A 14,624-nucleotide genomic window follows, 5' to 3' on the forward strand; every position below is an offset into this window, starting at 1 on the left:
ATTAATCATTTATACAGCCTGGCACTGCTGCGGGGCTTTGTTTCTAATTGCTGGCCTTGGGCCCTTTGTTTTTTTACATCCCTGTGATGGATATAGCAGACAGAGGATCCCCCCCAGCTCACTACTTGTTTCTTACACTGAGGCCTTGTCTATTTAAGTCTTTCCCGGGTGTTTCTATGTGCAGCTGGAGAACAAGGAACAGATTTTCCTTGGAACACAGACCTGGAACGGACCTTCTGGGTCATTGAGTCCAGCCCCCTGCTAGTGCCGGCCACTCCATGGTATCGTCTCGCTCATACATTTTTCAACCTCCCTCTTCAAACTAGGGAGGGCGTTTGCCCCACAACTCCTCTTCCAAACCCTCGCTCCTCAGCTGGCTTTACAAAGAGCTGGGCTCCTTAGGGGCCCTGCGCCTATGAACATCTGACCCTGATTGTGGGGGCTGAGTACTTGAACAATCTGTTCCAAACCCGGCCTGTAGCATCCCAGTGAAAGAGTCTGGATTTTGGATACTGGCTAAGACTCCAATCTTGCAAACAATTTCTGCACATGCCTCAGGGCCGCCCAACAAAGCGGGACAGCTGGCCCCAGCCCCCCTACCTCCTATTTGAGAGGGTCCCCACGCAGAGCGACACCCAGGGTTACAGCACTGCTTGGGTTTGGCTCAGCTGCCCTCCCATCCTGACGGGGCAGCTGGGCCAAACCTGAGTGGCAATGTGACCCCATGCACCAGGTCACAGTGCCTGGAGCAGGGAGCCAGAACTGCCTATGCAGAATGAGGCTAGGGTTGGCTTGTTTGCAACCCCTACCTTCTGATTGGTCGGGTTTTTATTTTGGGGAGGGGAGGGGTCAGTTTCCAATTTCACCCTAGGTCCCCCCAACACCTCTGTGCGGCCTGCTAACGTTAAGGCAGGGGAACAGTCCCACCGACGGCAAGCTCCTCCTGGCCTTCAAGTGAAGCTTGTGCGTAAATGTTTGCCTAAGCGAGACCAAAAGGGGCTGGAGGAAAAGCTGTTCTCAGAGCTATTCCCCATGAACTCTGCAAAGCTGAGCACTGGAGATTTCCCTCCTGTTGCTGTGATTAAGGGCAGAAATGGTCAAGATCCAGACGAAACTGCCCTGTGAAATTCCAGTGATGTTCACTCAATGCTGTTCATTTCAAATCAGCCCCATTTCCAAGCAAACGTGGGGCATCTCACAGCAAAATTTTGAAATCCAAAACAAGTGGCCCGTATTGTGGCCTGGTGTACACAGGCGCAGCACTGACGGAGCTGAGCTGGTTGGCCCCAGCTGAGGATCTGGCCCTTGGTTTGGACCCAGCTCAGCGCCCACATTTGAATATGCAAGATTTTGGCGTTTACATATGGCGGGTAGGAAAAAAGAAACGGTTAACATGGGGGCGGGGGGAACATTTAGCAAGTGGAAAATATCCTGAAAAGGAATTGTGAAAATTGTCACTGGTGTTCCTGATCTCACATTCCTGATCTCCACGCACAGGCTCGTACCAAGTGTTCCTGTCCTGACGTCCACGCGCACACGCCCCGAGCGTTCCTGACCTCCATGCACACACGCTCCAAGTGTTCCCGATTTCCACGTGCACACGCCCTGAGAGTTCCCGACCTCCACACGCACATGCCCCGAGCATTCCTGATCTCCATGCGCACATGCCATGAACGTTCCTGACCTCCACGAGCGCACGCGCCCCGAGCGTTCCCGACCTCCACGCGCACACGCCCTGAGCATTCCCAATCTCCATGCACGTGCTCGTACCAAGTGTTCCTGATTTCCATGCACGCTCACCTAGGTTTCCTGATCTCCACACGCACACGCCCGACCATTCCTGATCGCCAGGCATGCCCATACTGAGTGTTCCAGATCTCGATGCGTGCGCGCACATCACACGTTCCTGATCTCCAGGTGCACGCACAGAGTATTGCACAGCCCCTGTGAGCGCTCATGGTCCCCACCCTTTCCCATGGCTCTTTCTTTCTTAGCAGGCCCCCAACAGGTGTGATTGGCAGGCGCAAGAATAGCGGAGTGGGGAAGCTTCTCTCAGAGGAACAGCCGAGTAACAAGAAGGGTTCGACCGGCAAAGAGAGGGGACCCCCAGCAGAACCGCCCAGGTACATGCTATTCCCACCCGACCTGTTACATGGCTGGCGCCCCCCTCCCCATGCCAGTCGCACTCAACTTGCTATTTGCCTGTTCCACTGCTAATACCTTGTCCCTCCACTGCTCACAGCCTCACACCCAAGCGGCTAAGCCCGGTAAGCACCCCCGCAGCCGTCCACACTACGCCGGTAACATGCCTGAGCCATAAATAGCGCACACCTCCCACCCGCCAGTCTCATCCAATCTGTTATAAGGATCTTCCAGGAGTAGCACCTCCACCCACCCCAGTCAATCCTGCCCAACCGGTTAGATGGGCTGTTCCACTGACAGCACCCCCCCCCACTCCTATGCTATTCACACCCACCTGGGTGCTCCATTCACAGCAGCCCCCCCACATCCCTACGCTTCTCAATGAACTCCCCATCCAGTCCTCCAGAACACTCTGCTGCTGCAAGGAGAGGAGAGAGAATACGACCTCCCGGTCACATCGCTTATCCTCGGGGCGTGTCTACACTGTGTTGGTCTCACCAGGCTGGCCTCACCCTCTGTAGTGTAGACGCAGCCCAACAGAAGGGGTTTCTTTGTCGACCGGATCCATACAGCTGCGTCTAGGCTGGAGGAGAGGTCGGCATACGTCTGGCACTCAGGAGTGTGCTTTTTTCACAGCTACTCTGACTTGACTTTCCCGTGCCCCCTAAGCCCTAGGTATTGTGGTGACCAAGGACAGAATAAAAACCTGCTCCGAACAGGCTAGAACAGCTGTGGAACGAGCAGCAGGCTCTTTCAGAGCGGTATACAACTCCAACCCCTCTCGTTTTTGCTGCCCAAAAGTGATTAACGCTCAGGTTTGGGGTGTTCCGGGAATAACGAAGCCAGGAGGCCATCAATACCCAGCACACGTTTATTACGTATTCCTACAGCAGTGCTTGGAGACCACGCCCCTTACTGGAGGCTCCTTGTCCATGCCATGCTCCAAGGGGCTTGCAGACTAAATAAACAAGCCAGAGGGTAGAAGGAGAAGTGACTTGCCCAGGGTCAAAAACACATCAGTGGCAGAGCCAGGCAAAGCCCCCAGCTCTGCTATGTCGCTGTCCAGTGATCATCTTGCCTAGCTCCTACTGACTCAAAGGTGTCACCAATTGTTGGCCATGCGCAGTTCGTTCCTAAAAATGCTCAAGAGAACAAATAACGGAATTTAGCCACACTGACTGTCCAAAGACAAAGCCGCATGATATGAAAAGGAAACACACAGACCCCCTCCTTCCAGGAAGCAGCTTGTACTGGGGCAGAACATTCATGTTTTGTGCCAAATTTCCTATTTTCGGACTTGATTTTTGCAAAGTGTTGTGAATACCTGACATGGGTGAACAGAACTGTGGTGAAGGAACATAATGCATTCAGGTAACATAGCTTCTCAACACTTAGATAAATCATATATGATATATTAATAGCATGCCTCTAATAGCTATCAGTGTGTATACTATGCCTAACATAGGTATTGGCTAACAGCCAGAAACTGAAGGAAAACCCACAGCCTGGATCCTGACAGCCCCAAGATTTGCAGAAAGTTTCAGAACCAGATCTCAATCCAGATTGTACAACTTGAGGCTGTTTGCGCATTAGGGGCATTGCCCCCTTTTAGCATTCACACATCACTAGCATAAGTGTTAATAAGCGGATAATCTAGCAACATCAATGGGCAAATTACTAACCGGGACAGTCCAGGCTTTCTGTTTTCCCCAAATTTCCCGCTGTTACCACCCCTGGTGGAGCTGAACTGGTGGGAGCAGCAGTGGGAAACAGGGCCAAAAGGCCTGCTGTAGACACAGAGAATGAGATGTGAGATCTACTGGTCTGCAGACCGAAACTGCTGCAGAACCAAGCAGTAGGAGAGGACTCTGGAAGTGGGGGATGGAGAGGCTGGCTCATGAGAAACAGTGCTGTCCAGTGGCTAGCACACTGGGCTAGGGTTTGGGAGACCTGCTAGCCACCACTGTAATAAACACAACTCACTACGCTGCCCGCAGAATGAAACAGCAGGAGAGCGAGCTTGTGGGGTGTTCTTTACTGGCAGTGTTGTCTGGTGGCTTATGTCAGAGAACACCTGGCTTCTATTCTTGGCTCAGCCACAGACACCTGCTACAGCCTTAGGCTGCTCAAACACTCCATGCCTCGGTTTCCCCTACGCAGTGGGAACAGCACTTTCCACCGGCCTCCCAGGTGGGCCGTGAGCATACATTCACTTTGACAGCCCCAGATAAAAGGGCTAAGTATTAGTAAGATATTAATTTTAACCCAGCCCAGGACTGTTTAACACAAGGGATTCAGAGCAGACCATGCCTCTCTCCTTGAGTCTAGAAAGCCAGCCTGCTTTTCACCCCCTCTTCCTCAAAGTCACTGGTCCAGACCTCATCCTCCTGAGGTCGATTATTATATTATGGCAGCTGTCAAGGACCCCAGCAAGGATCGATACCCCATTGTGCTGAGCGCTGTGCAACAGACATAGAGAGACAGCCACTGTCCGGCATCTAGGCGAGCTCCATATCATTTATTGGAGGGAGACATTCCATCGCTCTGCAGGGATATTAACAAAATCAGGGCTACATCCCTCAGAGCAAAGGTTTCCCTCAGCTAAAGCCAGCTCTTTGCCCTGCACCTCAGAAGTGGCTGCATTCCGGGAGCGCTGCGTGTACATTGCACGAAAGGTTCTGTATGGACGTCATGTACCTATTCGGACTCTGCCGAACCCAGTCTGCTCTCTCCCGCTTTAGGATTTCCAGTCCGGACAGTACAAAACTTCACCCGGCATCCTTCCCCCATCTTCATTTCAGCGTGGGTACCAGCATCGAAGCGGCAAGGTAGAATTGCAGTGGCAGAGAAGTCAGAGATCGAGCCAATCTACCTCGGAGCCTGGTGCAGCATGGGTCTCTTACACCTCCCATGCTAACAATGTGCCCTCTCCTTTAAAAAAACCTCAGTTAATCAGGCTTGCCTCAGTTCCCCTTGGAAATCTAACTGCACTCATTGTCAGTAAGTGCTGCTTAAGACAGCCTTAAATTCATCCCATTGTACACACACACACCCCCTTCCTATACTCACTACATCCGCCTAAATAACCCTCTTCTGGATTTGCAGCCTGGATATATTGCTAGCCAGTTGGCATGTCTCCCGCATGTCAACCAAGCTAGACATATTGGGCCTGATCCACAGATCAGTGAAATCAATGGAAAGACTCCCCTGGACTTCCAAGGCCATTCAACTTTCTGCATGAGGCCAGGTCTTGCTGACCTTCTCTGAGGTCTGTCCAGTGTGATTCCTCCTGCTTCAGGGTTCTGATTACTAGAGGTCAGGAGGAGACCTCATGTGGGAGACAGATGGCCCACATCTGCTACTGTGGGGTTCTTACACCTTCCTCTGAACTGTCCGGTGCTGGTTCCTGCCAGAGACATGGTATTGGACTATGCACCTCGGGTCTGATCCAGTCTGGTGGCGTCTATGTTCCTGTGTTGATTCCATTTTAGGATATACGCAAGGCCTTACTTCCAGAGGGTCCTACATTCTATGAATAGGAAAATGTCACTCCCCGCAATAAAGGAAGTGAGTTCTGGAATACAAATATGAGTTCGGACTGGGGTGTCATGTGTGCCTGTGCATGCGATTGTGTGAGGGGCAGTGTTTGTGTGAGTGGGATGCATATGTGTGTGTGTGTGCGTGTGTGTGTGTGTGTGTGTGTGTTGTGTAAATTGTCATGCTCTGCCGAAGGAAATCACATTAGGGATTAAACAGTGGTGGTTGCCCAGACTCTCTGGCAAATTACAGGCTACTGCAAGGATTGAGTTTCGTTTACCCTCTGAAAAAGAAATTACAGGCCAAGAAAGAAGAAAATATACTCTTTATATGGGGCAGCAAAGCTTTTACAAGTGCGGAGGGGGACGGGCCGTGAGCTCATACGCCTGCGGCAGGAAATCATTATCTCCCCAGAAAAGGAGCCGTTTTGTTGGGAGCCTGAAAACAACCTCAGTGTTTCTTTGTACAGAGCTTTGTGAGTGTGTATATACACATTGCGTGTGTGTACAGACCCTCGGCAGGTGTCGATCGGCCTAGCTCTGTTCAGTGGAGTTCTGCAATTTGTACCAGCCCTGGGCCTGGCCCACTATCCTCTTTGCTAGCAGCACGGGTGTGTTTGTGTCAGGCTCTTTGTGCAACTAGGCTATGTTTGTCCAGGCCGGTGGTGGTGTCGCACGGACTGTGTGCGTGCCTGCGTCAGTGTGTGTTGATGTGCACGGCCAGGCCATCTGTTTTAGGAGACGCATTTTCCAAAAAGCTCCAGGCTCAGCACTCACCAACAGGGCCAGATTTTCACATCCTCTGCTTGCATGAGAAGTGCAGAATCCAGCTGCACTGTCAGCCAGCTGGCTGGGATCTGGGTCCCTCTTTCACTGTGTGTGTGTGTGGGTTGGGGTGGGTCGCTGGATGATATGGGTCTCTGGCATGTGCTTTTTGGGGCGTGGCCTGTCACTCACTCTGTGCACCTACAGCACCTAGCAGAATGGGGCTCTGCTCTCAGTTAGGACTTGGGGAGAATGGGGGGACCCTGGTATGAGGGAAGAGGGCACACAGAGCCCCTGACATGAGGGACCTTGGTGTGGGAGGAGGAGCAGAAATGGGGTTCCCTAGAGCTCCTGGCATGGCAGGGGTGGGCAGGGAGTCCCCGAAACAGAGAGGGATGGGAGGGTGACACATCGGGAGCTCGTGGGGTGTGCACTAGGCCTATAGAAGCAACAAAGTGTGCAGCACTCTGGTGATGATAACAAAGTGTGTGTGTGTGTGTGTGTGTGTGTGTGTTACCCATTGCACCAGTCTTTAGGCCAGGATGCTAACAGCTGTTGCCAGTGGTGGGAGCCTGACAGCAAGTGCCCGCCACTCTGTGGCCAGACTGCCAAGGTGTAAGCCAGGTGCGGGTGGTTTACCTCATTCCAAAGTGGGGCTTTACAGGGCGCTCTTATAAAGCCCCCTGCCTGCATCCTGCCTTGAGTCCCTGCTGCTCACCCGAACCTTTGAGAGGTCTTTTTAAACAGAAGCAAGAGGAAAGTCCTGACCCTACCTCCACCCACAAAACTCGCTCATTTGTTTTCTGTCCACATTGACAGCAAGAGATCCACCATCAGGCAAAGATGGGCTATAAAAAGAATCCCTTGGTGTACTGCAGGCGAGAGTCCCCCCAGGTGGTTACTGGCAGAACCTTTGAGCTCACCCCGCTGGGCTTGAGGCTTTCCTGTGTGGATCAAACTGGGTTTACTGGAGGCCAGTGACAAGCCAAGCTGGGAACACCACTCCTGGCATCCGGCCCCTAGTAAAGTCCTCAGGACAAGCTTGGTGTCTTATGAGTGTGTGCAACTCCGTGACACCTCCAGTGACTGTATGGGCCTGATCCCAAATTCCCATTACAGTCTTTGGGAGGGGAGTCTTTCCATTGCCTCTACTGGGAGTTTGAGTCATAGGCTCCAATTCTCCACTGGTGTCAACAGCCAAATGCCACCCAAGTCAAGGAAGCATTCACACCAGCAGAGAATTTGGCCCACAGTTTTCAAGAGACCACTATGATCATCTCTGGCCTTTGCATAACACAGGTCAGAGAATATTGATAAGAAAGAAAGAAAGAAAGAAAGAAAGAAAGAAAAGGATAGATAGATAGATGAGGTGTATGGGGATAGATAGATAGATAGATGGGATGTATGGGGATAGATAGATGGGATGTATGGGGATAGATAGATAGATAGGATGTATGGGGATATATAGATAGATAGATAGTGTGTATGGGGATAGATAGATAGATAGATGGGATGTATGGGGATAGATAGATGGGATGTATGGGGATAGATAGATAGATAGATGGGATGTATGGGGATAGATAGATAGATGGGATGTGTGGGGATAGATACATGGGATGTAAGGGGATAGATAGATAGATAGATGGGATGTATGGGGATAGATACATGGGATGTAAGGGGATAGATAGATAGATAGATGGGATGTATGGGGATAGATAGATGAGGTGTATGGGGATAGATAGATAGATAGATAGATAGGTAGATAGATAGATAGGATATATGGGGATGGATAGATAGATAGGATGTATGGGGATAGATAGATAGATAGGATGTATGGGGATAGATAGGTAGATGGGATATATAGGGATAGATAGATAGATAGATGGGATGTATGGGGATAGATAGATGGGATGTATGGGGATAGATAGATAGATAGATAGATAGATAGATAGGATATATGGGGATGGATAGATAGATAGGATGTATGGGGATAGATAGGTAGATGGGATGTATGGGGATAGATAGATAGATGGGATGTATGGGGATAGATAGATAGATAGATGGGATGTATGGGGATAGATAGATAGATAGATAGATAGATAGATAGATAGATAGATAGGGTGTATGGGGATAGATAGATAGATAGATAGATGGGATGTATGGGGATAGATAGATGGGATGTATGGGGATAGATAGATAGATAGATAGGATGTATGGGGATATATAGATAGATAGATAGATAGTGTGTATGGGGATAGATAGATAGATAGATGGGATGTATGGGGATAGATAGATGGGATGTATGGGGATAGATAGATAGATAGATAGATAGATAGATAGGATATATGGGGATGGATAGATAGATAGGATGTATGGGGATAGATAGGTAGATGGGATGTATGGGGATAGATAGATAGATGGGATGTATGGGGATAGATAGATAGATAGATGGGATGTATGGGGATAGATAGATAGATAGATAGATAGATAGATAGATAGATAGATAGATAGATAGATAGATAGATAGATAGATAGATAGATAGATAGATAGGGTGTATGGGGATAGATAGATAGATAGATAGATGGGATGTATGGGGATAGATAGATGGGATGTATGGGGATAGATAGATAGATAGATAGGATGTATGGGGATATATAGATAGATAGATAGATAGTGTGTATGGGGATAGATAGATAGATAGATGGGATGTATGGGGATAGATAGATGGGATGTATGGGGATAGATAGATAGATAGATAGATAGATAGATAGGATATATGGGGATGGATAGATAGATAGGATGTATGGGGATAGATAGGTAGATGGGATGTATGGGGATAGATAGATAGATGGGATGTATGGGGATAGATAGATAGATAGATGGGATGTATGGGGATAGATAGATAGATAGATAGATAGATAGATAGATAGATAGATAGATAGATAGATAGGGTGTATGGGGATAGATAGATAGATAGATAGATGGGATGTATGGGGATAGATAGATGGGATGTATGGGGATAGATAGATAGATAGATAGGATGTATGGGGATATATAGATAGATAGATAGATAGTGTGTATGGGGATAGATAGATAGATAGATGGGATGTATGGGGATAGATAGATGGGATGTATGGGGATAGATAGATGGGATGTATGGGGATAGATAGATAGATAGATAGATGGGATGTATGGGGATAGATAGATGGGATGTATGGGGATAGATAGATAGATGGGATGTGTGGGATAGATACATGGGATGTAAGGGGATAGATAGATAGATAGATGGGATGTATGGGGATAGATAGATGAGGTGTATGGGGATAGATAGATAGATAGATAGATAGATAGATAGATAGATAGATAGATAGATAGATAGATAGGATATATGGGGATGGATAGATAGATAGGATGTATGGGGATAGATAGATAGATGGGATGTATGGGGATAGATAGGTAGATGGGATGTATGGGGATAGATAGATAGATAGATGGGATGTATGGGGATAGATAGATGGGATGTATGGGGATAGATAGGTAGATAGTTGGGTGTATGGGGATAGATAGATAGATAGATAGATAGATAGATAGATAGATAGGATACATGGGGATGGATAGATAGATAGGATGTATGGGGATAGATAGATAGATAGGATGTATGGGGATAGATAGGTAGATGGGATGTATGGGGATAGATAGATGGGATGTATGGGGATAGATAGATGGGATGTATGGGGATAGATAGATAGATAGATAGATAGATAGATAGATAGATAGATAGATAGATAGATAGATAGATAGATAGGATGTATGGGGATAGGTTGATTGATTGATGTAATGAAAAATCTCTCACTACCTGTTGGTAAAAATTAACAGGCCAAATTCATCCCTGTGTAACCTGTTGACTGGCCCAGTATTTACATCCTTCTACGAACTGAATAATGGCTCAACTGACACCCTCTCATCCCAATCTCACCCAGCCTATACAGTAGGACAGAGATGTGATTCTGCTGAGTTTTCCCCAAGTGTATCAAAGCAGCCCTTCCGAAACCAGTCTGAGCACTGATCTGAAAAAAAAACAACACAAGTTCCCTGAGGGACTTGAGTTCCCTAAGAGAAGTCTAACTAAAACCCCAGCCCCACTTCACAGTCACTCCTGCACCAAGCAGTTTCTCCCCGAAGAATGGTTTAAAACTGCATCCATTATTTTATTTATTTTATGCAGCCCACAGTCCCCACCCAGCAACAGCCCCTCCTCAACTAAACGAAAAATCTCCCGAGTCACAACTAATAAGAATAGAAAAATGAAGCCATGCAATGTTAATTACCTTCTCAGGATATAGGAGGATAAATGCAGCTTTTATATGGGCTGACCGCATAATTACAGAGAGTGGCTGCACAAAAATGTTAATTCCAGACCAGGAAAATGTGTTCCACATTAAACCTGACATGAAATTTACTGGAAAGAATGAATGAGGGACTCGCATTGCTTTTCTCTCTCTCTCTCTCTCTCTCTCTCTCTCACACACACACACACACACACAGGGCTGGATTCTGCTCTCACTCCCAGTCCCAATGAGGGGAAAGCAAAGCAGCTGTTAATGAATCTACATCGGGGAGATGGAGAGTCAGCCTCAGTGTCTTGCCCACCTGTGAGATCTCTAGATTGTCCAGTACAAAAACAAGACACAGCTAACCACAGGCCACCGATGCAAACAAAAGGCTGGTTCTGGTCCTGGTTCTGGTGAAGCAGCTTGACTCTGCTCTCATAGACACCAGGGCAGTTTGAGTTTAGCTGAAGTGTGCGGGGAGGTAAGTGACAGCCGAGCCCAGACCCAAACCTCTCCCCCTTCTCCAGTGAGGTCGGTGGCAAAATCCCTTCGATCTACTTCAAAATGAAAGGACTGGAGGGGTGGGACGCACCCACTCCGCTCCGTGCGAACCGACACAGACTCTGAGGCTAAGGAGTTTCACGCAAAATCCAGGGGCTGCGCCTGGTCGTATCCTCACACCCCCCCTTAAAATGCAAACCGATTTTACTCACCGTTACTGCCCCGATCAGAGAACCTGGGAAACTTTGACCTCTCTGAAGCAAGGGGTGGGGGTAGGGCGCTTCAGAGGACTCGCAGGGGAAGGCAAAAATCCCCGTCCCCTTCCTCTAGTGTTCACGGCACTCCTTCCTTGCACGCGGGGTGAGTGGGTGTGTGTGGGCGTGCAAGGGGGGGCGTGTGTGAAACCTGGATTCCAAAGGCTGCAGCTCGATTCCCACTGGCCAGGTCCGTGTCTACCCCCAAGCCCTGATACTGGAAAGTACACGATCCTCTCCAGGCTGGCAACTGCCTGGGGTCTCACTGGTCAGCGGGCGGGGGGGCGAGGAGCCGGGCACTCACCTTGCCAGGGAACAGCTGGCTGAGCAGCAGGAGGCAGAGAGGAGCCCTGGTCAGTTGCATCTCGGCTTCTCCACCGTCCGTCCGTCTGTCCCGGTCGCCTCGCCCTCTTTTGCAATTAATAAGCAAATACAGGGCTCGTGCGGGGGGGGATCGTCCTTTGATCCAGCGGATCTGTTGTTCGGGGGGGGGGCGCTGATGCAAAGTTAAGAGAAACCCCGCCGCATCAAGCAGTCCGGGGAGGAGGGAGAGAGAGAGAGAGAGAGAGAGAGTGTTGTGTGTGTGTGTGTGTGTGTGTGTGTGTGTGTGTGTGTGTGTGTGTGTGTGTGTGTGTGTGTGTGTGTGTGTGTGTGTGTGTGTGTGTGTAAATAAAAAAAGACCCCAAAACGTTCCAGGAACGGCGATCTGCTAAAAAAATAAACTCCAAAACAAAGCAGCCGCCGCAGGAGGAGTTGTTGTGTCTGGCATCAGCCCCTACCCTGAAGCGAGACGTATCCAGATGCTCCAGCCACGGATCCTAAACCCAAGGCTGGTCGGTAAAGGAGCCGAGGGATTCAGTCCAGGGCGAGCTTTGGCACAAGCTCGGGCCGGGGAGACCCAGGGTCTGAACCCTCCTCTCCAAGGGGAACCGAGGAAGTTCTCTTGCCAGAAGGGAACTGGGGAAGTTTGCTTTGCTTTGCTAGCAGCAGCCGCGGCGGCTGGAAATGCCTCTGTGTGTGTGTGTGTGTGTGTGCGAGGCGGGCTGGGATGTGAGTCTCCTTGGCCCTACCCCTCCAGCCTTCTCCCCTCCCAGGATCTGTGCCTCCTGCTACCTCCTCCCACTCCTCTCCGTGTCTGTCTCCTCTCTTTTCCATGCAGAGATGAAAAAGCGAAGGGACCCAGGATGAAAGAGGGGAGGGGAGGGAGGGAGCAGGGAGGGGGGGAGGAGAGAAGAGAGCGATCATACATTTTTAAAAGTTATAGGGGGGAGGGGACGGGTTTCAACCCTTTGATTGGCTACAGAGCAGGTTTCTGCGCTGGGAGTGGCCGAGAGCAAGAAGGGGTCGTAAATCTTCCCAGCGAGTCTGGTGGGGAGGAAGGGAGCTGACAGCTTCCCAATTTCTGGAGCCGAAAAGCACCGCCAGACCCGATCACCACCCGCCTTTATTGTGTAATCGACGCCCTGGCCTTCCTGGTCCCGCCTGGGGAGAGGTGGGCTCCTCTTCCCCAGAGCTAAGGCTCCCCAACTTTGGATCGCCCTAGGTTTGTGTGTGCCTGTTACACACAGACCCCCCCCCAGGCATACAGCTGCACAGAAACACTCTCTCACACACATACCATCTACAGTTTTTAATGCACAGGAAGATTCTCCACGAATGCCCATTGCTTACTTGGCAAAGAGGTGGAACTCTTCATTAACTCCAAGCAATCTTGCGTGGTACTTTAAAGCAGCATTTCCCAAGGACCGGGCCCTGGACCGGTGCTGGTCCCTGAGATCTCCCGGACACAGTTTCAGAAGGCAGCGAGCCCGGCCTGGTATCAGAAAGGTGGAGAAAAGCTGCTGTGAAGTCCTGCTTCAAACCCCACTGCTGCTCACAGCACAGTGGGCCCTGTAAATACTTCCTTAGCCTCAGGAGCTTTGCAAAGGTTGCCAACCCGTTGGGGAAAGAGAGCGCGGGCACTGCACTGCGTAGCCACCGGCCACCCATGCTGGGCTGTGCAAACAGACACAGGGGTCTGACGCCGAGTGCAGTGTGGAGCCCGAGCACAGGGCTGCGTTGTATCGGCCCGTGTCAGCCACCTCCAACAGCAGAGACACGGCTTTTGTTGGTGGTGATGTGACGTTCACGCCCAGACGATCCAGCTGGGACTGGGGCCCTGGTTGTGCCAGATGTGACACAAGCACATAGGAAGAGATGGGAAGTGCCCTGCCCACTGGACCGCACAGCCATCGCCCTAGCCTGGAGCTAGTCTCATTGAGCTGGCCTGAACGGAGTGCGAGACCTCCCTTGTCTATCAGAGGGAGCTGCAGCCTCTTGGGTCTGCAGAGTCCGTTTGCCGTCACTGCAGCCCATCCCTGATGTGGTGGTGGATCGCAGGGAGATCCCAGGCCTCCCACTGCAGCCTCTCGCCTCGTCCCCCAGAGTCACTGTCATTCTCTCTTGGTTCGGATCATAAAATTCTGGTCATTTCTGATCGTCACAGCACTACCTGGAGGGAAGCAGCCGGGCAAAGCCCATAGTGCAGAGGGCTGGGACTCTGGAGATGGGGGGTCTATTTCTGACACTGAACTCGGGCCAGCCATGTCACGTTGCCCACTTGATCTGTCTTGCCTATCATAGACTGCAAGCTCTTTAGGGCGGAGGCTGCCCCTTGCTATGTGTATAGACAGCATCTAGTCCAGCAGGGTCCCAATTTCAGAAGGGGCCTGAAGGTACCACTGAGCTTTCTTCCGAGCCATTTCAGACATCCGAGTAGGAAGTCCAAAGAAAGGGCAGAAAGCAAAGGGACGGGAGCCAATCCGCTAGAATGCCAGGGGATAGAGTAAGAAGGTGGCTTTTCTGCTAAAACCATAGCTGCTCTGCATGGATTTCTCTCATATTTAATCATGTTGCTCTTGTCTACTCTTTCAGGCAGCATAAGGATGGGTTTTCCCCCCCCAAATCCTGGTGTTATAATTATCCCATTGGAGATGTCATTCTGAGATCTACTCTCCCATCACCGGGTAGATACTCTGGGGGGCAGAGGGATCCAGAGCACTGAGGCTCTCTAATTAGCCAGAGGAAAGGAACAGCACAGGAAACTGTGCAGCAA

The 14,624-nt window shown here is 50.2% G+C and overlaps 1 protein-coding gene across 1 annotated transcript in view; it reads right to left on the reverse strand.

Annotated features, from left to right (window-relative positions):
• LOC127045897 (tumor necrosis factor receptor superfamily member 16-like) overlaps nt 1–11,922 on the reverse strand; it is a 49,568-nt gene extending 37,646 nt beyond the window's left edge. The window contains exon 1 of the mRNA XM_050942738.1: nt 11,835–11,922. Coding sequence (XP_050798695.1) covers nt 11,835–11,894 — 60 coding nt within the window. The 5' untranslated portion in view covers nt 11,895–11,922. The remainder of the gene's footprint in view (nt 1–11,834) is intronic.
• Between the last annotated feature and the right edge of the window lie 2,702 nt (nt 11,923–14,624).

Source organism: Gopherus flavomarginatus, chromosome 2 (assembly GCF_025201925.1).
Source record: "Gopherus flavomarginatus isolate rGopFla2 chromosome 2, rGopFla2.mat.asm, whole genome shotgun sequence".
NCBI classification, from domain to species: Eukaryota; Metazoa; Chordata; order Testudines; family Testudinidae; genus Gopherus; species Gopherus flavomarginatus.